At 34.5% G+C, this 25,091-nt stretch overlaps 1 protein-coding gene across 5 annotated transcripts in view; it reads left to right on the plus strand.

The window, feature by feature from the left end:
* MKLN1 (muskelin 1) overlaps positions 1–25,091 on the plus strand; it is a 315,619-nt gene that overhangs the window by 203,470 nt on the left and 87,058 nt on the right. For all 5 annotated transcript variants that reach the window (XM_058530101.1, XM_058530106.1, XM_058530095.1 and 2 more), the window contains 4 exons: positions 5,741–5,883; positions 7,174–7,262; positions 16,027–16,136; positions 18,888–19,080. In XM_058530101.1, the coding sequence (XP_058386084.1) occupies positions 5,741–5,883; positions 7,174–7,262; positions 16,027–16,136; positions 18,888–19,080 (535 nt within the window). The remainder of the gene's footprint in view (positions 1–5,740; positions 5,884–7,173; positions 7,263–16,026; positions 16,137–18,887; positions 19,081–25,091) is intronic.

Consider the following 25,091-nt stretch of genomic DNA (forward strand, 5'->3'; position numbering starts at 1 on the left):
TGTCTGTTTTAAAATTTGTTTGTTTTCTTATTATTGAATTTTGAGAGTCTTTATATGTTTTGTATATAAGTTTTTTTAACAGATATATGATTTGCAAGTATTTTCTCCCCTTCTTTGACACCCCCTAGCCCCAGTTTTCCTTCTGTCCCAATATTAGGAGGAATCTTCATTAAGTATGATGTTGGATATGGATATTTTATAGATGTCCTATATCCGTTTGAGAAAGTTTCCTTCTATTTGTAGTTTTCTGAGAGTTTCTAGTCCTGAATAGGTATTGAATTTTTTGTGTTGTTGCTCGATACCTTGAAACCCTTTTATATTTCTCTATTCCTCCTAGAATAGAGTCCAAATTTCTTAATATGGTCGTACATTACAACTCCTTCCAGCAAGAGGTGCAGTCTATTCTCCTGCCTTATAAATCTTGGCTGGTTTTGCGGCTTTCTTTAACCAACAGAAAATTCTATGAAAGTGTTATTGCAACTTCTAAGCAAGGCCTCAAGAGACCTCGTAGCTTCTATTCTCTCTTTCTTGGAACTCTGAGACCACTGTGCTCAGAAGAAAGCCCATCTAGCCTCCTTGAGGATAAAAGCCTACATGGAGGGGCCCAATCATTTCAGTTAAGTCCAACCTCCCCACCCACCACCCCAACTAAGTCCCATTCTCCAGCCAACCCACCAGCTGATACATGAATGAGTCCAGGAGATACCAGTGGAAGAATTGTCCATTGAACCCACAGACTCAAGAGAAATCATAAATCACTGTTGTTTTAAGACACTGGGGTGATTTATTACACAGCCTGAGAGATGCATAGATATATAATTTAGACTTTTCTAGTCTCATTTTCATGCTGCCTGTTTCTTTGCCAGTCCTTCCCATCAGAGTAAATAATATTCCTAGCTACCCTGTTATTCAACTTAGAAACTAAATCATCATCCTTGATACCTTTCTCTCCCCTCCCTACGTCCAGCTATCACTAAATCCTATCCATTCTTTTTCCAAAATATATGTCGTAACTGTCTAATCCTCTCCATCTCCATACCATCCTAGTCTAAGTCTCCTTCATCTCATCTCTTCTCTGAATTATTGTTAACAACCTTCTAACTGGTCTGCCAGTTCCTCTAATCCATTCTCTACAAAGCAGACTGTGTGTGTGTGTGTGTGTGTGTGTGTGTGTGTGTGTGTGGGAGAGAGAGAGAATCAGATTTTGGCTTTTCATTGTGCTTAATAGATCCCATTGCATTTGTAATTCAGACTCCATATAATGGCGTAGAATGCCCTGCATGATCGGTGACTGCCTATCTCTTCAATCTCAACATATACCATTCTCTACCTTACTAGGCTCCAACCATGCTGGCCTTTTAACGGTTCCTAGAACTCATTTTCTCATAAGCCTTTTTTTCCTGGCTAGCTCTGTGTAGTAGGTTGAAAAGTGGCACCCCCCGAAAAGATATATAGAACCTCAGAATTTGACCTTATTTGGAATGAAGGTCTTAGCAGATGTAATAAAGATGAGGATCTCGAGGTGAGATCATCTGGGATTAGGCTGGGCCCTAAATCCGATGAAAGTGTCTTTATTAGACATAGAAAGGGAGAAGACATAGAGAGACACACGGAAGAAGGCCATATGAAGATGGAGGCAGAGAGCAGAGTTATGCTGCCACAAGCCAAGGAACACCAGGAGCCACTAGATACTGGCAGAGACGAAGAAGAATCCTCTTCTAGAGCCTGTAGGGGGAACAAGGTCCTGCTGACACTAGATTTCAGACTTCTGGCCTTCAGAACTGTGAGAGAATAAATTTGTTGTTTTAAGCCACCAAGTTTTTGGGAATATGTTATGGCAGCCTGAGGAAACTAATGCACTCTGTCTCATCTTTTAAGACTCAGCTCCTTGGAGACACTTTTACTAGTAGACCAATCTAAAGCTCTAAAGGAAGTCCTACTACCACTAGCTCCCCCATCATGTTGTCCTTCCTTACATCATCCTTATTCCTTATAAATTTTAATTATTTATATGATTAAAAATGATTTTTAAAATTATGTTCTCACATTAAAAAAATCTCTCAGCTAAAATTGTGAACAAGTTTTGAACGTTGGTTTTTTTCCATTGCTTGCTTAATTCTGTGGCTAAATTAAGAACCATTGGAATAGTTCTTTGATCTTCTATGTGTGCCACCTGTTGGTAGAAAGATTGTGGTTCATTATATTTTATTTTAAAATTAATATATTAATACCCATATATACAAAATTTAAAGGTTGATATATAGGTTCAAAAATAGTTTTTCTAAAATGTTCATTCTTAATGAATTTTATTTATTTATTTATTTTTATAGTTTCTATTACTAAATCTATAGCAGTTATTTCTCCAAATTAAAAATAGTGGGAAACCTATTTAACTATGGAACAACACTATTTAATAGTAATGCTATTCAGCATCAATGCTTAAGAGTTGGAAAAATGGAAATTATAAAATTTATCAATAAAGTCATAACGTGATTAAACATTAAAATTTTTACCTAAGATGTATTTCTATCAGGCCATTGTTTTTTACTTCAGATTAGAGATTTTACATTTTACTTATGTAGCTTTTTAATAACAAAAATCCTATTTGGTTATTAATAAAATTACATGTATACACACATATTTTCTGTTAGGATTTAGAGTGTATATGGGATTATGGATGGTGTATAACAGATTGTATAAAGACCTATTTTTACTAGTTATAATACTGTACCTAACTAACCAGTTGTCAGGGAAAGTAGACATCTAAACTGAGACTTTAAAGGATGACTTAAGAGAGAAAGGAGGATAAAGGGATGAGAGGGAGTGTGAGTTAATGAGAAGGACAGAGATGTGAGTACTCCCTTGCCTAGCTGTATAGTCTTTTCTCTAATATACAGTTGTATTCGTAAGAAACTTTGAATTACCAAAAATCGTATTACCACACCTGTTAATTTGATATGGATAAAAAGAGTTAATGACTTAAGAATAGCAATCTCAATTTTCCTATGGCAATTTCTATAGTAAAGAAGTTTTAATAGCTACTTAAGAGTGTAAACAGTATATAAACCTAAACAGTTGTTATTGTGTAGTGGTTAAACCTTTGGCTTTGGGGTCAGTGAATCAGTAAGAATAATTTTAGCACCAAATAACAGAAAGTCCTATTACAGTGGGTTAAACAAATAGGGTCCTGTCCTGTTCCCCGCTGCCCCCCGGCACACATACAAGAAAAGTAGACTCAGGCAGCTGCTGGTGAAAGTCGAGGGGCTCACAGATGGCTATCTGTGAGATTCTGTTGGTGTTTTTTTTCGTTACTGCACAGTGGTGGTTGCAGCTGTAACTGTTATAAATAGCAAAGAGTGTAGCATTTATTTCAGAAAGCAAACCTTAGCTCACAGCAAGCCTCTGCTTACATCTCATTGACCAGAATTTTGTCATATCTACACTTGGCTGGAAGGTGGCTAGGAAGAACTGGCTTGAGAATGAGGTTGGGTCAGCCAACCAACAGTGGCAGCCAGAGTCAGATTGACTGATTTTTAATCTTAACTCTGCCATTTATTAGCTCTGTTATAGTCAAGTTATTTAGCCTTTCTAAGCCAGAATTTCTTCATCTGTAAAATGAGGATGAAGAAGATAATTATTGTTATTAAAATACTACTGCTATTCCTCCTACTCCTACTAAAATGAGATAATGCGTGTAAAAAGCCGGACAAGAGAGTTGGTAATCACAAAGTATTACCTCTGGTTATATCATCATCATCATCTTTCAAGTCACCACTAGCTTCATTCTTTTATTTTGTTGAGGTAAAATTCATATAACATAAAACTAACCATTTTAACATCTACAATTCAGTGTCATTTAGTACATTCACAGTGTTGTACAACTGTCACTTCTGTCTAGCTCCAAAATATTTTCATCACCCCATAACGAAACTTGGTACCAATTAAGCTGTCTGTACTTTTCCCCTTAACCCAGCTCCTGGCACCCACTAATCTGCTTTCTGCCTCTATGGATTTACCTGTTCTGAATATTTCCTGTAAATGGAATCATGCAATATAAGACCTTTTGTGTCTGACTTCTTTCACTTAGCATGTTTTTGAGATTCATCCATGTTGTAGCATGTATCAGTACTCCATTCCTTTTTATGGCTGAAGAATATCCCATTGTATAGAAATATTCCCTTTTTCTTTGTCCCTTCATCAGTTGATGGACATTTGGGTTGTTTCCACCTTTTGGCTGTTGTGAATAGTGCTGCTCTGAACATTCATGCTCAGGTATTTGTTTCAATACCTTTTTTTCCACTTCTTTTTATTATATACCTATGAGTAGAACTTCTGGGTCATGTAGTAATTCAGTGTTTAACTTTTCGAGGAATTGCCAAACTATGTTCCACATTGTCTGCACCATTTTACGTTCCCACCAGCAATGTATGAGAGTTCCAGTTTCTCTACATCCTTGCCAACATTTGTTATTTTCTGTGTTTTTGATTGTAGCCATTCTAGTGGGTATGAAGTTGTATTTCATTGTGGTTTTGATTTGCATTTTCCTAATGACTAATGATGTTGAACATCTTTTCATGTGCCTGTTGACCATTTGTTTATCTTCTTTGGAGAAAAGGCTGTTGAGGTCCTTTGCCCATTTTAAAATTAAGGTGTTTGTCTTTTTGTTGTTGAGTTGTAAGAATTCTTTATATATTTTGGATACTAAGCCCTTATCGGGTGTATTATTTGCAGATATTTTCTCCCATTTTGTAGGTTGTTTTTCCACTTTCGTGATAGTGTCCTTTGATGCAAAAAACTTTAATTTTGATGAAGTCCAATTTATTTTATATTTTGTTGCTTATACTTTTGGTACAAGCGTATCTAAGACTCCATTGCCAAATCCAAAGTCGGGAAGATTTATTCCTATTTTCGTCTAAGAGTTTTATAGTATTAGCTCTTATATTTAGGTCCTTGATCTTAAAGGATCAATTTTGATCCATTTTGAGTTAATTTTGTATATAGTACGAAGTTAGGACCACCAACTTCATTCTAATCACCTTTTCACCTGTGTTACCCATTATTATGAAGCATGAAGTCACTCAAACAAAATATATGAATCGTTTTTCTGAATAGCTTTTTCCCTATGTATTCAACCAGTGGTAGTTTCCTTCTTAATTTTTATAATTGATAACAGTTTGCATAATGTAAAATGTGTTCCCTAATTAACTGATCCCATTTTATCCTGTGTATAATAGGAAAACTTGGACTACACTAGACATATCTATAGTAGGTCTGGGTTTTTTAATTTATAAAATTGGCAGGAGTGATTACTAAATCTCTGTTTGTTTCGAGGTTTAAAATTTTATCAGTGATTTTGTACATTGAATTTGCTATTGAAGTGCAGTTGATGGGAATATGTAATTGTTACTTTTGCATTCTAATCTTGTTTTATTTGGTTATTCGTAGTTTGTTATATTTTTTATTGAATGCCATTCCTTGATTAGAAGTTCTCACTAGTCCTTTTTTTCCTCCTTCCTCTACAGTGTTCAGGATGATGTAGTTTCCTGGGAAAAAGTGGTGGTGTTTTGGTAGCCTATATAAGGCTGTTGCATACTATTCTTTAGCATTTAAAAAAAAAACTCTCAGTGCAGGATGGACATTACATATTCTTCTGTTAACTGTCCAAAATTTTAACTTTTAAAGTTGTCAGATTATTTGTTTTAAATGGAGAAGGATATAATTTGGTCGTTCCTTTTTGTAGTACTTGATTCTGAAGCTTGAAAGGCCTGCTATAGTCCAGAATATCACATTTGGAAAATATGAAAAAACTCATGTCTGCAATTTGAAGAAATTTAAAGTCTTTGGTGGAATGAATGAAGAAAATATGACAGAGCTGTTGTCCAGGTGAGTTATGATTATGAGGAAGAAAGAGTGGTCTTCTAAACAAGCTGCAGTCTTAGTTTAGTCTCTTTGTACCTAAATCTGCATGGTTTGATTTTTCTTTCAAGGGAGAAAAGAATATTTCTACTGTTCTGTTTCTAGTGCCTTATTTTAATATTGTGGCTTGAGTTAGCTTTTTGTTTTAACTACCAGATACTAGTTAATATTGTTACCAAAGGAGAAAGAATAAAATTTTTTGATTTTTTTCCTACTTCTTATTTTTCACTCTTACTTTTGAACTGTTAATGACTTCAGAAATACTTTAATTAAAAGCTTTAATCAGAATCTTTGCTATAAAAATATAGACTCCATCCATAACATTAAGATTAATTGTCCTAATCCAGAAGTAATATTCTGAGAGTTTATAAATTAGAGACTGAAAAGAGAAAAAGTATATGAGTGCATCTAGCACAGTGCCTACCATTTGGAAGGAGCTCAGTAAATTTGAGTTTTAACAGCATAGACCACCAGGAATGAAAGTGTTCATTTGTCCCCTAGATAATGAAAACTCAGATAGCCAAAGGAATGGACAAATAAAGCCCTGGAGTTTTAGAATATATTTATAACATGGTATGTCCCATTAGAACAATACTTTATATAAGTAAATATTAGGTCTATACTGCATGTGATTTAAGTCAGTGAAAGTGTTTCAGGACGTAAGGCAACCTGAACGTAAGTGACTTTGCCATAAATACTTGTGTCAGTTCTAGTTTTTTAACTAGAGAGGTGATATGGGTTTATTTTATTTAGGATAAAGTGGATGCTATTAAACCAACAGAGTAAGATTGTCTTTGAAAATTTGTTGATCTATAGAAGAAACATTGGCAACTCAATGAGAATTAGATAACTTAATTCTTTGACAAATTCTATTATTTGGCTCTAAATTGTAAGCTATGGGTGTGAATTGTTTTTTAATTTTCTTCTTACTGCTTGAATATGTTATATACTCAGTTATACATTAAGGACACTAGGTTGTATCACACATTTTCATGTACTGTAGCCACATTCTTTAATTAACACTGAACACTTTTCATTAGCCCTCATATAATTAAGAGAATACAGTTATAATGGAGTTGATGTAAATGTACAAATTTTGACCTAAATTCTTGTGTTCAGCTACGTCTTTACATTGGATTGGTCATATATTTTAAGCATTGGTTTAACCTTAAAATCTGAGTATGATATTAATCTGTGTTTTAGTGTGTTTACTAAATTATGAAGTCAGATTTAATAACCTTGTATTTTTTTTCACAGTGGCTTAAAGAATGATTATAACAAAGAAACATTCACCTTGAAGCATAAAATTGATGAACAGATGTTTCCTTGTCGATTCATTAAAATAGGTAAGGTTTTTAGCATTCTGGGATAGAAATAAATTCTTTATATCATTAGTCAATAGCTTGTGAGGTGAATCTTGCAGGCCCCCTGTTTTTTTAAATAATATTTTATGGGAACATTGCCATGCTAGTTGTTCACATAATGCCTGTGTCTGCTTTTGTGCTTCAAATGCAAAGTTGAGCAGTTGCAAGAGACCACATAGCCAACAAAGTCCGAAATGTTTACTATTTGGATCTTTATAGAAAGGTTTCCTGACCCCTGCTTTATAAATCTATAACTAAGTGATGGTTATTTCAAGTGGAACCTTTTCCAAATATGTTCTCTGTTTTGCTGAGGAAGATTTGCCCTAAGCTAACATCCATTTGCCAATCTTCCTCTTGTTTTTTTTCTTTCTTGAGGAAGATTAGCCCTGAGTTAACATCTGTGCCAGTCTTCCTCTATTTTGTATGTGGGTCGCCGCCACAGCATGGCTTGACGACTGGTTTAGGTCTGTGCCTGGGATCCAAACCCATGAACCTGGGCCGCCAAAGTGGAGCATGCAGAACTTTAACCACTCGGCCACGGGGCTGGCTCCAATATTTTCTCATTTTGAAAATTTCTTAGATGTTTATGAGATACAGTGATTTGATTGCCTTGATTGTTTTATGGAAGTTTTATCAGTTGTTCTAAAGTTATAACATTCTAAAACCAAATACTGATGAATTCCTTAAGACAGTGTAGTATGGTTATTTTCTGTTCTGTTCTTTTGTGTTTCATTTTTTTAGTGAAATGTTGGTCAAACATAAAACTAATTTCATGACCCGCTAGTAAATTGCAAAGTAAAGTTTGAAAAATACTATGTAAGGCATGTATTTATTAAGCAAGTGTTTTAGCTTAAGAAAGTATTTGTAATGCCTCTTCAAAATTAGTATTTTTAGGGTTATTTTGTTTCCCTTTAAGATTTGTTATTCAGAAGGTAAGAAAGTTGAGGACTTGAATCTTTTAATTTCCATCTGTGTTGCATACCTTTGAAAATATTATGTTAAAGTTGGGATGAAAGTGAATCAGATCCTTTAAAGAATAATAATGAAATCCATAATCCCATGTTTTTGTTTGGGAGACATTTCCTCTTTTGGAACAAGCGCTATACTGCATAGTCATTGTTTGCCAATGTATCAAGAGTTAGCCTGTTCATTTTATTGAGTCAAATAGTTCTATTGGGCAAAAAGAATATCTGAGGGCTTAATAAAGACTACTTATAGAGGGAAAACTGTTTTTAGAATAGTTGGGCTGTCCAGTGTTTTTCTTTTGTAGCTATAGTTTCTGTTGTTATAATAAATAATTATAAATAAAAATCTGTGTCCAGTTTTCCTGTGAGAATTTATGAAGCAAATTTTTTGAATAAATTTAACTCTGTTGTTTCTTCTTTTGTACTAATGAGTAATTCTTTCCTCAGGATTCAGACTACCCACTTCTTACAGATCCTTGCATAGCTTTAAAAATTCAGTGATCTTATGTTTGAAATGTACAAGTAGTGAAAAATCTTATATTTTCATGTAATAAATTTAGATTTTACAGTTTTAAAGTACTTATTCAACTTCTGTTTTGCTTATTCATGCAAAATGAAATATTCTCTCTCCTTTTTTTAAAAATTCTTTAATTTGTGCTTTTTTGTCCATTTCCTACAGTCATTAGTTTTCTTTGAAGGAAAATATCTACTACTACTGCTTCTATAGTTCTTAATCCTCTAGTATTATTCGTTAGAAGAAGTGTAAGTAAAAGTTCTGTTTAGAGAGGTTGCCTAGTTCCTTCCCTTAGAAATTTATAAGAAGAGAACAAAGGTCTCTTACAGATCAGTTAGACATTCAGCTGCCTGAAGACAAGAAATTGGACCTCTTTCCAGCCCTTTATATTGGCCTTTTAATTATAGGGCATAATGATGTCTTTTACTTGGCCCTAATGCGTTAGTTTTGTGGTATTCAGGTAAAATGTTAACTGGAGCTGTCCAAATAACTGTAGACACTTACTAACTCATTTGATATGTGGGATATTATATTTAGATAACTTTTCTGTTAAAAGATGTTAATAGTGGTCTGCAGTGTGTTTGCTTGCTAACTGATTCCCAACGTTCTCTTGATAAGTTTTTTTTGAAAGTAATATAAGGAAAGTATGAAACTAAGAGTCTGTACGTCAGATTGGTCTTGTTAGTTTATTATGTCTTCTTTAAAAGTTGTTCTGATAAAGCACTTGAGTGATGTGTAGCTTTCTTTTGGTGGTGAGTTAGCACTGATATTTGTTTACCTGGTTGGGATAAATGGATAGAATTCTTCTTAAAAGAAAAAATGTGTTTGAATACTTCACACTTATGTTCTACAATGATATGTTTGAAAGATCTTGCTTTGTTTAAAAAACAAGTTTATCCTTAAACAATACAATTTCTAAATATAGTCAATCTTCAGTTATTCACAGTAATGGAGGAAAACAGAAGCAAGACTAACTCCATGGCAGATAATCTCCAAATCATGCACTGACATGTAAATATAATTTTCATTTATAATGAACATAGCTTGTTCATTAAGTTTGGCCTAAATCAAATTTGAGTAAGTTTGTACACAAATTGTTAACAAAGGAAATAAGCTTTCTCTTTTACTGTATGGCAGGGGTTAGGTTTTAAAATCTGTTGTGGATTATCCAGAGTGCCAGCATAGTTGAACTGAGCTTTAGGCAAATCTTCCTTTTCTTTCTTAAGTTACTTTTTGTGTAAAATGAGTATGAGAATACCTTCTCTGTCTAATGGTAGGGTAGGTGGCTATATTGGACATTTTCTCGAGTTCTGTTGTAGTTTGTGGCATCTGTGGTAGTCTTTTGAATTTTAATTTAAGATCATATTTATGAAGGAAATGATTTCATTTTGAATGTCTCTTTTTGTGCATTTTTATACTTATATTCATAAAGCTCTTATTTACATGCCTTCTTACATGTAGTATTTTAGGTACTGTAGAAAAAGAATATGCACAAATATAATTTTAATCATGTTATTTCAGCAGTCGTTATTTAGAGCTTCCAGTGTTTTTATTGTTTTTGATAGTTTGTGAGTGCTTTTACATGTGGTATCTCATTTGAACTTGATACTGGCAGATAAGATCTTTCTTTTTTTGGTTGAGGAAACTGAGGGTACAAGTCAAATAATGTGCCCCAGCCTACATAGCTAAGTAAGTGATTGATCAAAGATGTAACATTTGGTATATGCTTTTGCATATGTGCTTGTATTGCTTTAAAGTAATAGTGATAGTAGGTATCATTTATGAAGCATCTGTGTTAACACTCTGTAAGATAGACCTTATTATACTCACTTTACAGATGAGGAAACTGAAGTTCAGAGGTTAAATGACTGGGCCAAGACCGTGCAGGTAGTAAAATGTAGAGATGGGATACAAACTTAAGTCTGTCTGCATCCAAATGTTGAGTTCTCTTACTATGTGATATGTGTAAGTTTTGTTCCCTCAGGTAGATTGTGAAATCCTTGGGGATAGCAACTGTCTTCTCTTTTCCTCAAATTTCAAAAGCACCAAGCAAACTGCTTGCCTCATTAGAGACCTTGTATATGTACTTTTTGAGTTTATTTTACAGGAGTTTATAGGGATTAATCAGTGGCTTCATGAACTTGATGGAGGACAAATTACATCTTAATGTTCTCCAACTTCTAACAAATGTATTTAGCATTTCCTTCAATTATGAATATAGGCAATAACTTGTGGTAGTATTAGCAATACTTGTGACTTGTCATGTAGAAGTTATAAATTTTCCCATCACTTTACAGTGTGGCAAGTAGTACCATAACTTTGAAATTATGATAATTATTAGACCTTCCACTAGATCTTGTTATTTAATTAAAGAAAAGCATATATATTTCTGTAAGTATTTTTTCATTATTTTTCTAAATATATTTCAATACAATTGTAATCCTATGTATTTTCCTTTGTGTATTTAAATCTGAGGGGGATTGGGTCACAGGGTTCACTGAACAGCCCAAGGGGAAGGCTCATGGCACAAAAAAGGCAAAGAGCCCATGCTGGAGTGGTATCTTTGGCAGGACTTAGCATGGAAGTTGAGAGTGAGCCTTAGGAAGAAGCTTAGTTTCAGGTAAGACCTGTAAGTAAAAGGAAAATTTAGTAAGGAAGGAGAGTTAGTTGGGAGACCAGATTCGAGAGAGCAAATTAAAGGTTGGAAGGGAAAAACTCCTCAGTGGGAAATGCGATCAGATGAGAGAAAGCATAAAGTGGAATGGGATGAGGGTTTTGGTTACAGATGACTAGAAGGGTTTACATCTTGATTCATAGCCAAGATAACTGTTCTATGAGGAAATTAGCAAGGTGATATGGGGGCAGGTGAGTCTTGGAAGGATTCTGGGGGAGTCCTGGTTTTTGGTAGGTGAGATGACTTGGATTTCTATGGATATTTTGGATTTTTGTGGCCTGGATGATTGTGGGAGTTTCAGGGAAAAGCTTTAGCTCTGGCTAGATTCAGCCTGCATTCTGGATCCTCAGGAGTATTTAGAAGTCTAAGATGAGTACCAAGTCTAGGGGAGTGCCCTGATGGTGGACCTTCATGAGAGGATGTGGAAAGCTCTCATGACATTTTAAAGCTATACTAGTAAGAGGAAAATTAATATAGTAATACTAGCTAGTAATACTAGCTAACATTTATTGAGCACTTACTGTGTGCCGGTTACTGTGCTAAGTGCTTTGTGTACTTATCTCATTAATTCTGTAATAGAGTAGATGTACCTTTCAGAGTAGTTAATCTTGAATTTTTAGGATCTCCCAGAACCTGATCTTAAAATTACTAGCATCTTCTAAGAGCTAGCTGTTTAGCCCTCTAGATAAGAGCTTCCCAGGTGATACTGCCAAAGCATATCGAATGTGCCACAGATGTGTTTCATTGTGTTGAGATGTTGATCCCCTCAATCCTAGAGTAGCAGGAGCCTACGGCCTAGTACCCTTGTGTATCATAAAAATATTGTCATTTTCTGTGCATGCCATTTTATGAAAAAGGATGAGAAGCACTGATCCTGATCACATCTGTGTCTGATTATCCCATGGGGAAAACTGGTGGTTGAATCCTAGGATACAAACTCTCAGCCTTGGGATTTGTTTTTTTTTTATTTTATTTATTTTTATTTTTTCCCCCAAAGCCCCAATAGATAGTTGTATGTCATAGTTGCGCATCCTTCTAGTTGCTGTATGTGGGATGCGGCCTCAGCATGGCTGGAGAAGTGGTACGTTGGTGCACGCCCGGGATCCGAACCCGGGCCTCCAGCAGTGGAGCGCGAGCACTTAACCGCTAAGCCATTGGGCCGGCCCTCAGCCTTGGGATTTGTATTAGGAGTTTCTAATCTTTTTTTTGAGGTGGGAGCAAAGGCATCTTTTGTTAGGGAATGAAGAACGTGTGCTTGAAGTTCTATTACACATTTAGATTTCTGACATGTAATACATAGTATGTCTAATATGCACTGTTAGTGTTGTTAATGCCACCAAAAATCGTTGGTAAAATCTGAAATGCCTGTACATAATTCTACTCATTCTGTATATATCCCTTCAATCTGTTAAAAATCATAGTCTTCATTCATCTGTAATATACGATTTTCTTGTGAGATGACTTCCTAGTTAACCTCCCTCCCAACAATGTTCTTTGAAGGGTGTTAAGAATTAGAACTAATTTTATTGTAGAAATATTTCTGTTGGGCCATCAGGTATATAGAAGAAATCTCATTAAAACACAGTTGCTTAAAAGGTTTTAATAAATGAACATTTTACTGGGACTTGAATAGATGTAAGAAGAAATTTTCTTTTCCTCCTAATTGTATTGAACTTGGACCTAGAACCAGAGAATGGAATTCAGATCTCTAACTAAATTATATGTCTGGTTACACTTAGAGACTATGTTCTTTGGGCCTTGGGTTTAGAATCCTATTTTATTCTGACTCATACTACTTGATGATTATTGTTGTGATGTGGTAGATAAACTTTTTAACTGGTACTGCTACATAAAGAAATGAACACTAAAACGATGGTAATTTAGTATTTGTTGGTATGAGACTTTTTGAAATTTTTGTTGTTTGCTTATATAAACTAAAAGCCATATTAAACATCCCAGGAGTCCTTCATATATCCTGATGACTAGTTCATACTGCCTCTGTCTGTTCTTCACTCACACAGCTGCCTTTAGATGACAATATAGGAAAGCATCTGACCTAGTACATCTTAGCTCTTCATTGAGTCTGATATGCTAAAAAAGAGCAGTGGACTTAGAAATCGGTAGGCCTGATGTCAGGTATTGTGGGTATTCTGTTTTAATACTTGATCAAAACTTGACAAATGTTAGTTTCTTAAAGATAGTTACATTATTCAGTCTGAACCATATCAGTGTTACATTAAAATCCATTGGCCTGTCTTGCACTTTGAATTAATCTTTATCCATGCATGGTTTTGTAACATCATTCATTGGTCATTTAGAAAATATAGTTCACTGAGTTATGCAAATCTTCCAAATGCTGAAACATTTCATTATATAATATTTAAAAAAAAACACTCATTAATATCACTACCAGTCTCATCAGAAGAGTCTTAAATATTGGGAAGTAGTTAAGCTCATAGTGGTGGATACCAATTTTCCAAAATCCTAATTTTCCCATGAAAGTTTGAATGTTATCATTGGCAACAAATACTGTCAGTTGTTTTCCTTGAAATGACAGGTGTCTGGCAAATACCCAAATCTAAATAATCATAGATTGTCAGTCTTTCTTTTAAGAAAAAGTGGTATCCCATTGGGGGATGAGAGAGGGGGAAACAAATGGCTATTTTAGCTCACAACTCAAACAACTGTACAGGTCCTTTTCCTTGAGAGAGCCATCATGCTTTGGTATGCAGCAAAAGTGCTTTATGTGTTCTTCTCACTGTGTCACATAGAATATTAAAAAGATGTGTACTTAATAATAGAGATTTATTAAAATTAATTATTGCTGCATCATTAGGGACATTCTGAAATGAATTGTCTTTTTTTTTTTTAACTGCAAGTGTGTGATGGTGAGGAATACAGTGCAATATGTATTATATTAAGGAATACTAGTACACTTTTATGCTACTACTTTTTGTGGCGCTACCAAGGTGCCAGGAGTTTTACTCACCATTGCCTTTGCACCATGAATGCAAATGCCAGTACAGTTTAAAAAACAAGGGCTGATCAAGTCCTACTCTTACTATGAAAAATAGTTTTGACCACAGGGGACCTCCTGAAAGGGTTATGGGGCTCTCCAGGAGCCCATGGATCACACGTTAAAAACCTCTACTCTGTCTTGTCATTACTGATGTGAAATGTTATCTTCATCCTATGTTAAATTCCTCTGAATCCTTAAGAGATTTTTCGATACACTCTTCTCCAATGATTTACCTTCCTTTTTCTTCACTAATATCAAACTTATTACTGTATCTTTTTAGTATGTTTATATTTTTATTTTGGATATTCTTATGTAACTGATTTTCTTTCAGATCAGCTTGTTCAGTTATGTCAAGAAAAAAATGCGTATATACCATTTGGGATTTTGAGATTACATTAAATTTAAAATTAATTTGAGGGGACTTGACATGTTTGCAACACTGAGTTTTCCCATCTAGGAACTTAGTATGTCCTTTCACTTATTCAGTTCTTAAGTAAAATTTTGTATTTTCCTAAGTAGATCTTACATATTTTAAAGTTTATTCTGAGATATTTTAAGCTTTTTTTGCTATTATAAAGGGGACTTTTTTCATTATATTTTCTAATTGGTTATTATAGGCATAGAGAAAGTTGATTTTCATTTATTTACATTGCATACAAACTTTTAAAAAGTTTTTCAGTTAATCTCTTGAATTTTTTAGGAAGATAAGCTATGTCATCTTCAAATGATATTTTTTCTTAATTTGTGTTTTTTTTCCTTATTGCATTGGCTAAGATCTCCCATATAATGTTGAATAGTAGAGATATTGGGCCCTTGTCTTGTTGCTGACTTGAGTGGGAATACTTAACGTTTCTCCATTAGGTTTAGTTTTTGATACTTAAAAAAAAAATCTAGGTAAGAAAGTTTCCTTTTGCTCGCCTCCTATTTCTTATATATTAAAAGGGTTTTTTTTTTTAATGAGTAGAAAGTAAATTTTATTAGCTTACTTTTGCCATATTGAGGTAATCAAATATGTTTGTTAATGTGGTGAATTACATTAACATAGCTCCTCTTATTGAATCATCCTTCCGTTCCTGGAATGAACTCTATTCTGGTTACAGTGAAAACCTGGTAGAATTTTTTTGCAACTTTTTAAAAAAATTTTGAATATATATTTATAGCTGAAATTGGCCTTTAAATCCTTTTTCTTGTGCTTTTGTTTTCAGGGTTATACCACTTTGTTAAGAAATTGAACTTTCAGTCTCTTTCTGTGTTCTGATATAGTTTAAATTATATAGTAGTTATTTGTTTCTTGTGTGTTTGGTAAAATTTGTTTTTTGGGGGGTAGGTAAGTGACCATTTTGAATTTATCTTACAGTGCTTTTTTAATTCAAAAAACCTCATGATGGCATGGATTATAAATTTCTTTTTGCTACTGGAGTCCCAGCTCCTAATAGTAGTGCTAGGCTTATAGAAAGTGTTCAGAAAATTTGTGGAATGAATCCTAATAGGCTTGAATAGTGATTTTACTCTGCTCAATTTTTATTTGAACCATATTAATTTTTTCTTTTTCTTTTCTTTCTTTCTCCTCAAAGTTCCACTCTTATCCTGGGGACCCAGCTTTAACTTTAGCATCTGGTATGTTGAACTTAGTGGCATTGATGATCCCGATGTAGTACAACCCTGTCTCAACTGGTATAGCAAGGTATGACTATATTTTAAAATCCTGATTTTATGTTTCTAATGCCTATAAAGGGAGAATTGGGTCAATCTCTTGTCTTTGTTGAGAATAATTTAAAATATTGAGAATAGTGATAATAATTATGACTAGTCAGTTAACATTTATTAAGCATTTATATTCTGCCAACTTCTAAGCAATCTTTATAACTTTATGTAATCATTAACACTATGAGATAGGTACAATTATTATCCATATTTTATAGATGATGAAGTGGGGCACAGAGAGGTTAAGTATTTTGCCTAAGGCCACATGGTTGTAAAGTGCTCAAGGCAGTATGTAAACTCTAGTAGTCTGGCTCCAGAGTCTGCCATTATATTGTTATACCTATCTGACCCTGAATTTTGTTTTTAACCTATATTGATAGAAATATTTAAACATAATTTTTAGTATGGTAGTTTTGGTCCTGAATTGCTTTTATAATACACTCCCCCATTGTGTCTGTGTTGAATAAAATAGGAATATTTACTTTTCCTTTTAAAGGCCTAGAATTTGAAATAGTTTCTGTAAATACTATGATCTTATGCTTATACGAAGTATAAAAATGATATTTAACAATTTTATTCTTAGGTCATTTTATATAATAGATGTAGCCTGAAAATGTGAATTTAAATTATTGAGAAATAGATCTTTTGGTTTTTTTTGAACACCTTTTATGCTTCATCTATGTTTCTAATGTATATTTATTTGACCCTTTTGGCTATTTTGAGGGGAGGGTAGAGTGTGGAGGGCTCTTCCTTGTCAAGGAGATAATAAAGCTTTAGTCTAATTACCACTTCCTGATATCTTTATGTGCAAGTAGGGGTGAACTGATCTACTCCTAGGAGATTGGGAAGCAATAAAGTTTCTTTCTAAGGTTTTTTGTATGGAATTTCAGCTCTCTTCTGGTCAGCTTAATTGAGGAACTTTTTGTTTGACTAATTTTTGGCATTTGGTTATATTCAGTTTAAAAGAAATGCTGACTTTTAGTATTTTCTGTATTTTTCATATACTCTTGGATTTCCTATAGTATTGTAAGTTCTTTCAAGGTAGAGACGATATTTTTAAACATTAAAAATCACCTTTACAGTGTTATGCACATAATAGATGCTTAATATATACTTAAAATCTTCTAAATTCTATTGTTTCTTTTTTAAAAAAATAGTAATTAAGCTTTTCTGATACTTGAGTAAAATTTTCTCTTTTGCCTATGATGTATGCATGTGTTTTCTTTAATATACTCATGCAAATCTCTTATATCATAGGAAGTTGCAAATTTCACCTCTTTTCCCCAACATGGTGGAGAGATTATATTTGAGAACTTGAAATTGTTCAGCCTCATTCACTTTTCAAGTTTTCTGTATTTGTTGTGAACCTCTAGAAATTAGATAAGGTCTTCACCCTCTTTAAGTTTCAGTCCTTTTTGAAGCATTACAATTCTGTATTTTCATAAATCCTTGCCTACTATGTATTTGTAATTAGCCTGATAGAAAATTTGAAATGTAGATGTGATTCAGACTCCTAAAGTTAACATGATAAAAAGGTATTACTGTTTAATATGATCCTAGATAGTTATGATAAATCCTTATTTAGAGGCCAAGGGTAAGAAACTATTAATGTAAAGTTAGTTTGGATATAGAATCATTCTTTGGTTATTTGATGAGGGAAAATCTTGGTTAACTATAGTGCTTAAGGAAAAGTGTTTTGATAACCTTTTATTAATAAATCAGTCAACTATAAACTGATTTGTGTTTCAAGTCTTGTAAATCTTCCTAAAAGGTAGTATTTCATTTTTTTGCTTTATTAAAGGATAATGCTTACAAGTAAATCATATTTTTGTTTGGTTATCATGCATTGCTTCAGTTTATTTTATTAATTCTTACTTGGAAATTTGTGGAAATCTCATCAGTGTCATCAATTTATTTTATTAATTCTTACTTGGAAATTTGTAGAAATCTCATATTCTTGAAGTTACCGTTTTTTTAAAAAGATTATTTATATGAACTTGGTTTTTTGGCATTCATCCTATTAGAGGAGAGATTTAGTAAATGGAGCATTCCTCTTTATAGATTCTGGTTAGTTGAGACTTTTACTTTATAGATGTTTAATAGATGAGGTAGCCCAAGTTTAGAAAAAATTATAAAATTTAAAGTCTCTTTATAATGATTTTGAGTCATAAAACCTGTTTGTGAACTTGAAATACATGAACATTCGATGATATTTGTCATTTTGATAATACCTTGTTACTAAGAACCAAAAACAAAAAGCGTATTATAATTTATATATATTGTTTAATGGTTTCTGTGCTTTTGGTACCAACATTGTAACCTGGTTAGTAAAACCCATGGAAATTATAATTTTTGCAATCTTAAGTGGGCTTTGATAAATAGTCTTTCTGCTTCTTTTCATGAAAGTTTAGGCTCTAGAATTAGGTCTGGTTTCATCTTTTTATGTCTTTCATCTTCATGAAATATATACCTATATATATATCTGTATATCATCATTTCTTTCATATCTTTCTGCTACATACTTTGTGACCTTTGGCAAGTTATTACAATTGACTAAGCTTCAGTTTAGCCATTTAAAAGTGGAAATAATAATGATAGTAATGAATAGGGCTGCACAGTGCTTAGCACATAGTAAATGCTCACTTTAGGTTAGTTAGTAGTCACTTACTATTTCCTATAGTAATAACTAAGCAAATCTCTTCTTTTCATACTTTCTCTTGTGTTCCAGTAGTACCGTGAACAGGAAGCCATTCGCCTTTGCCTAAAACACTTCAGACAACACAACTATACAGAGGCCTTTGAATCGCTGCAAAAGAAAACCAAGATTGCCCTGGAACATCCCATGTTAACGGATCTGCATGATAAATTGGTGTTGAAGGGTGATTTTGATGCTTGTGAGGAATTGATTGAAAAAGCTGTAAATGGTATGTTATAAACATGTTAAGTTAGATTGGTTATTAGGGTGATTTCAAGTATATACAAGAAATAGTTTTTTAAAAATATAGGCTTATAGCCAGTTATTAGTGTTTGTTTTTTTTGTTTTTCGTTCCTGTCTTTTTACTCTATAAAGACCGTTAGCTCCTTGGATTAGGGACTTCTTTTATGTAAGATAGGTCCATAATGTAATGAGACTTGAAAATCAAAAAAGAGATATTCTTGAAATTACATTTCGAAATCTAAGTTGTCATCTTGGAAAACCATGCACTTACAAATGCTAACGTTGACTAACACTAAACCATGTTAGAAAAAGGCTTGTAGTGTTGCCTTCATTATTAGTGCCCTATTCCTTTACGTATTTTTGTTGATAGCAAATTGTCATTTTTTTAATGGTGTAATTTGGGGGTGGGGGGTGGGTAAGCCAAAAAATATTATTAGTATACAGTTATAATGAATGAGGAGATTTGTATTGGAAATATCTTCTGTGTGGTGTGGAAGCTACATAATTGCTGATTTTCTTGGGTGGTCTATAGTCTGGTTTTGAAAGAAATATGAATGTTAGATCATAACATAATTTCCCAAGGTAGTTTTTTTGGTGGGTGACACCAATTGAATATTTAAGGTCTGGTATGTTTTATTATTTGAAAAAAGAAACTTTATTATTGCTTTATAGAATGGCATTCTTTTAAAAAATCTCCCACAGTGACGTTCATGGTGACAAAGAACAGAACAGGTGCTTGTGGTATAATAAAAAAAAAAAAATTGGTCTTTTCCTGGCACACAGCTCCTAAAACCCTTGGAATCTGTGAGTGATAAGAGTGTCTTTTGTATACTGAAATTGCTAGTGGCTGGGGTCCCTAGTAGCTTCAGAGCTTTAGAGAGACCAAACCATGTGATTAGAGGGCTGGAGCTTTCAGGCCCACCCCTGACCTCTGGGAGGGAGAGGGGTCAGAGATTGAGTTCAGTCACCAATGGCCAGTGTCTTAATCAGTCATGCCTATGTAATGGAACTGCTAAAAAAAAAGCCCTAAACAGCACGGTTCAGAGAGCTTCCAGTTTGGTGAACACATTGAGGTGCTGCGAGGGTGGGGTGCCCTTACCCTTCGCCTTTCTTCCATTTGGCTGTTGCTGAGTTGTATCCTTTATAATAAATTGGTAACAGTAAGTAAAGTGCTTTCCTGAATTCTGTGATCACTCTAGTGAATTATCGAACTTGAGGGGGGTTGTGGGAACAACCCCTTGGTTTATGCAGTAGTTGTTAATTATGTGGTAGGCCTATTTCTCTCTACTTAGAATTTTTTTTTTTTTTTGGTGAGGAAGATTGGCCCTGAGCTAACATCTGTTGCCAGTCTTCCTCTTTTTGCTTGAGGAAGACTGTTCCTGAGCTAACATCTGTGCCAATCTTCCTCTATTTATAGCCCTGATTTATAGCCAATAGTTCAGAACTACGGGTGGCCTGGGCCTTGCAATTGGTGGGCATAGTCTTGTGGGACAGAGCCCTTTAACTTGTGGAATCTGATGCCAACTCCAGGTAGATAGTGTCAGAATTAAATTGAGTTGTTGCACACCCACTTGGTCTCAGAGAATTGGAGAAATGGTTGGTGTAAGAAAACAACTCACATATTTGGTGTCAGAAGCATTGTGAGTAAAAACAGCTTAATGCTTAATATAAAACTTGTAGAATGAAATTTGGCACATTTTTTTATAGGAAAGAAATAAAGAGTAATAGACTTTCTTAATGTTCTGCTTTCATGTATTTTAATCTTATTGCTGTTATCATCCATTATTATAGGTGCTCATTTATCAGATATTGGTTAAATATTTTACAGGTGAAGAAAGCAAAACCAATACTGCCTTTTTTGAGTTTATAAATTTAAATTTAACTTAAAATGCATTTCTTCCAGCTCCATTGAGTTATAATAACAAACCTGCCTCTCAGGCTTGTACATTGTTACTGCTTATTTAATTGAGATACATGCAAATAAATGATTACTGTGTTTTATTTATTTATTTATTATTATTATTTTTTTTAATTTTATTTATTTATTTTTTTCCCCCAAAGCCCCAGTAGATAGTTGTATGTCATAGCTGCACATCCTTCTAGTTGCTGTACGTGGGACTCGGCCTCAGCATGGCCGGAGAAGCGGTGCCTCGGTGCGCGCCCGGGATCCGAACCCGGGCTGCCAGCAGCGGAGCGCGCACACTTAACCGCTAAACCACGGGGCCGGCCCGATTACTGTGTTTTAGATAGAGTATACTTTGGAATATAAACAAATAGAATGAATATGATAATTAGTCTCTTACCAAACCATTAAAATGCCACCAGTGAAAGTATATATGTATGTATGTAGGCCATTGCTAAGAATGAGTTCTGTATATTTTTAACTTTATAGGGTGAGGAAGGCACAAGTAATTTTATGGGTTTTTAATTTTGTTTCAAATGTTTATCTTTGAGGCATTTAATATTTTATTAAGGTAAAGTAAACAACAACAACAAAAACCACTGGCAACTTTATGTAATTTTTAGGCTAAAAACAGATTTTAAAACTGTCTCTTTAGCAATATACTCATTTAGGAGAAGCTGTTAAAATCATGTGCAACTCTGCTGCTACAAGAGACTTAACTTATCCTTCTGACTCTAGGAAGGAACCCAGTTTAGGGAAAACTGGTAGTAACTCTATTCTTGAGACTTAGAGCCAAGTCATACTTTTTGTACTCCTGAACTGGCTTAGAACAGTGTTTAGTTAATAAACATTCCTTCCAGGGTTGTTCAGTTTGCTGCTGACTTCACTGATGATGATTTGTTGGACAAATAAGGAAGTAAACACTACAGAGTTTTTTGGCTTCTGCTCCACTAAAAACATAGTAGAGAAGGGCAAGAAGTTCCTGCCTGCTAAATAGGAAAGTCTAAGGAATCAAAAGCATCTTCCGTCAAGTTTCTTATGATGGAGGAAACAAAAACTACTTTTAGTATATTTGGTATATGAGTATACTTTTGAAGTATACTTTCCTTACCCTTTTCAAGTATGGTCTGTATTTTAAGGAAGTATCGGGCTATATTTATTTCAGGCTTCCTGCTTGCCTGAAATATCCTTACATTTACATTTAATTTCATTAGAGGTGATTTCTGAACCAATAATTGCTACTTCCTCTCTGACAATGCCAGGGAAAAAAGGTAGAATCCGGTGATGATAGGCAAAAGTAATCACCTAGGAACAGGAAATACTCAAAGAAAATCTCCCTTTGCAGTGTTTATCTTATTTACTGTTGAAATAAAAGTTTGCTTTTGTGAGATAAAGGAGGGATAAAGTTTAACACAATGGTCCTGACGTTTAAACTTGAGGTCTTTATCTCCCTCTTTCCTGCCCCGCCCAACCCCTTTTACCTCTCCCTTCTCACCCCTTGGCTTATGCAGTAGTTGTTAATTATGTGGTAGGCCTATTTCTCTCTCCTTAGAATTTTTTTTTTTTTTTTTTTTGGTGAGGAAGATTGGCCCTGAGCTAACATCTGTTGCCAGTCTTCCTCTTTTTGCTTAAGGAAGACTGTCCCTGAGCTAACATCTGTGCCAGTCTTCCTCTATTTTTTTGTATGCGAGATGCTGCCACAGCATGGCTTGATGAGTGGTGTGTAGGTCTGCACCTGGATCTGAATCCGCAAATCCTGGGCCACCCAAGTGGAGTGGGTGAGCTTAACCACTATGCCACTAGGCTGGCCCCCTTAGAATTTTTTTTATTTTTTTTCTTTTCTTTTCTTTTTGTGAGGAAGATGAGCCCTGAACTAACTTCCATGCCAATCCCCCTCTTTTTGCTGAGGAAGACTGGCCCTGAGCTAACATCTGTGCCTGTCTTCCTCCACTTTATGTGGGCTGCTGCCACAGCATGGCGTGACAAGCGGTGCATAGGTACGCGCCCGGGATCTGAACCCTGGGCCACCAGCAGCGGAGCGCATGCACTTAACCGCTACACCATGGGGCTGGCCCAGAATTTTTTTAAATGAGATCTCAAATCTTGTTGGAGTTACCCTTGTGGCAAGGTTTTTAACTCCAAATTTAGTATTGTTAGTAGATATTGGGCTATTTGTATTCTGTATTTCCTCTTGAGTGAGCATTGGTAGTTTGTGTCTTTTGAGGAATATGCCATTTCATTTAAATTGGTGAATTTATTGGTGTAAAGTTGTTCATAATATTCCATTATTATCCTTTTAATATCTTTATATCATATCTTATTCTTTTTTTAATTTTATTTATTTATTTTTTCCCTCAAAGCCCCAGTAGATAGTTGTATGTCATAGTTGTACATCTTTCTAGTTGCTGTATGTGGGACACGGCCTCAGCATGGCTGGAGAAGCGGTGCATTGGTGGGCACCCGGGATCCGAACCCGGGTCGCCAGTAGCGGAGTGCGCGCACTTAACCGCTAAGCCATGGGGCCGGCCCCATATCTTATTCTTGATATTGGTAATTTTTGTCTTTTTTCCTCAGCAGTCTAGCTAGAGATCTATCAATTTTATTTTAAGAAAACAGCTATTGGTTTCTTTGTATTTTCTTGTCTTATCTCTCTCTTTTTCTGTTTCATTGATTTCTGCCTTTATCTTTATTATTTTCTTTCTTCTCTATACTTTTGTTTTAATTTGCTCTTCTTTTTTCTAATTCCTTAACATGAAAGCTGAAACCATTAATTTGAGATCTCTCTTTTCTAATGTAGGCATTTGGTGTTAAGAATTTCCCTCTAAGCACTGCTTTAGTTGTATCTCACAAATTTTGCTATGTTGTGTTTTCATTTTCATTTGGTTTTAAGTACTTATACATAATGACACATTTTTCTTTCCAATCCTTAGGCCTTTTTCCCCCCTTGTATTTTATCTTTTGGCCAGGATATTTAGTACAAGGTTGCCGTGGCGTAATGATAGTGGATTCCTTGTGTAGTTGATCTCAAAAGAAATGATTTCAGCATATCATTGTTAAATATGATTTTGATGTGGAGTTTTTGGAGATCCTGTATCAGATTCCTAGATTGATAAGATTTTATGTTATAAATGGATATTCAATTTTACACTTTTTCTCTACCTTTTGTGATATGCTTTTTCTACCTATGTTAATATTTGAAATCATAGTGATTGATTTTCTGATGTTAAACTTCAGATATACTTAACTTTGTCATTTATTTTCTGATGTATTTTGGGTTTAGATTGACTAATGTTTTCTTAGAGTTCTTCCAACTGTTTTCATTAGTAAGATTGGCCTTGTAATTTTTTTTTCTCCTACCTTTCTCTTGAGGTTTAGTATCATCATTAGGCTAATCTCACATAATGAGTTGAAGAGTAAACTTTTTCTTCCTATTCTCTGCATATGTGTAAGATTTGAATTATTTCTTTCTCATATGCTTGGTAGAACTTACCATTAAGCTATCTGTGCTTGGAATTTGCTTGGGGGGAGTATTTTTTGCTATCAGTTCAATTTCTTTAAATGTTATAGGACTATTCAGGGTAGTTGTTTGCTTGGTTGGTTCACCTTTAACAAATTGCATTATTTTAGGAATTTGTCAATTTCATCTGCAATTTGAAACTTGTAGGCGTGAAACTATACCTAATTCCCTTATTATATGTTTAATGTTTTTTGGATTTCTTGAGGCATCTCTTTTTTCATTCTGTATATTGGTTATTTATGAATTCTTCCCCCCCCCATCACTTTCACCAGAAGTTTATCAAGTTCACTGGTCTTTTGAGGGAACCAATTTCTGGTTTATTGATCTTTTCTGAGTTTTCTTTGGTTAGGAAGATTGGCCCTGAGCTGACATCTGTTGCCAATCTTCCTCTTTTTTGCTTGAGGAAGACTATCCCTCAGCTAACATCTGTGCCAGTCTTCCTCTATTTTGTGTATGGGACGCTGCCACAGCATGGCTTGTTGAGCGGTGTGTAGGTCTGCACTTGGGATCCGAACCTGCGAACCCTGGGCCACTGAAGTCGAGCACGTGAACTTAACCACTACGCCACCAGGCCGGC

Source organism: Diceros bicornis, chromosome 3, assembly GCF_020826845.1.
Source record: "Diceros bicornis minor isolate mBicDic1 chromosome 3, mDicBic1.mat.cur, whole genome shotgun sequence".
Classification (NCBI taxonomy): Eukaryota; Metazoa; Chordata; class Mammalia; order Perissodactyla; family Rhinocerotidae; genus Diceros; species Diceros bicornis.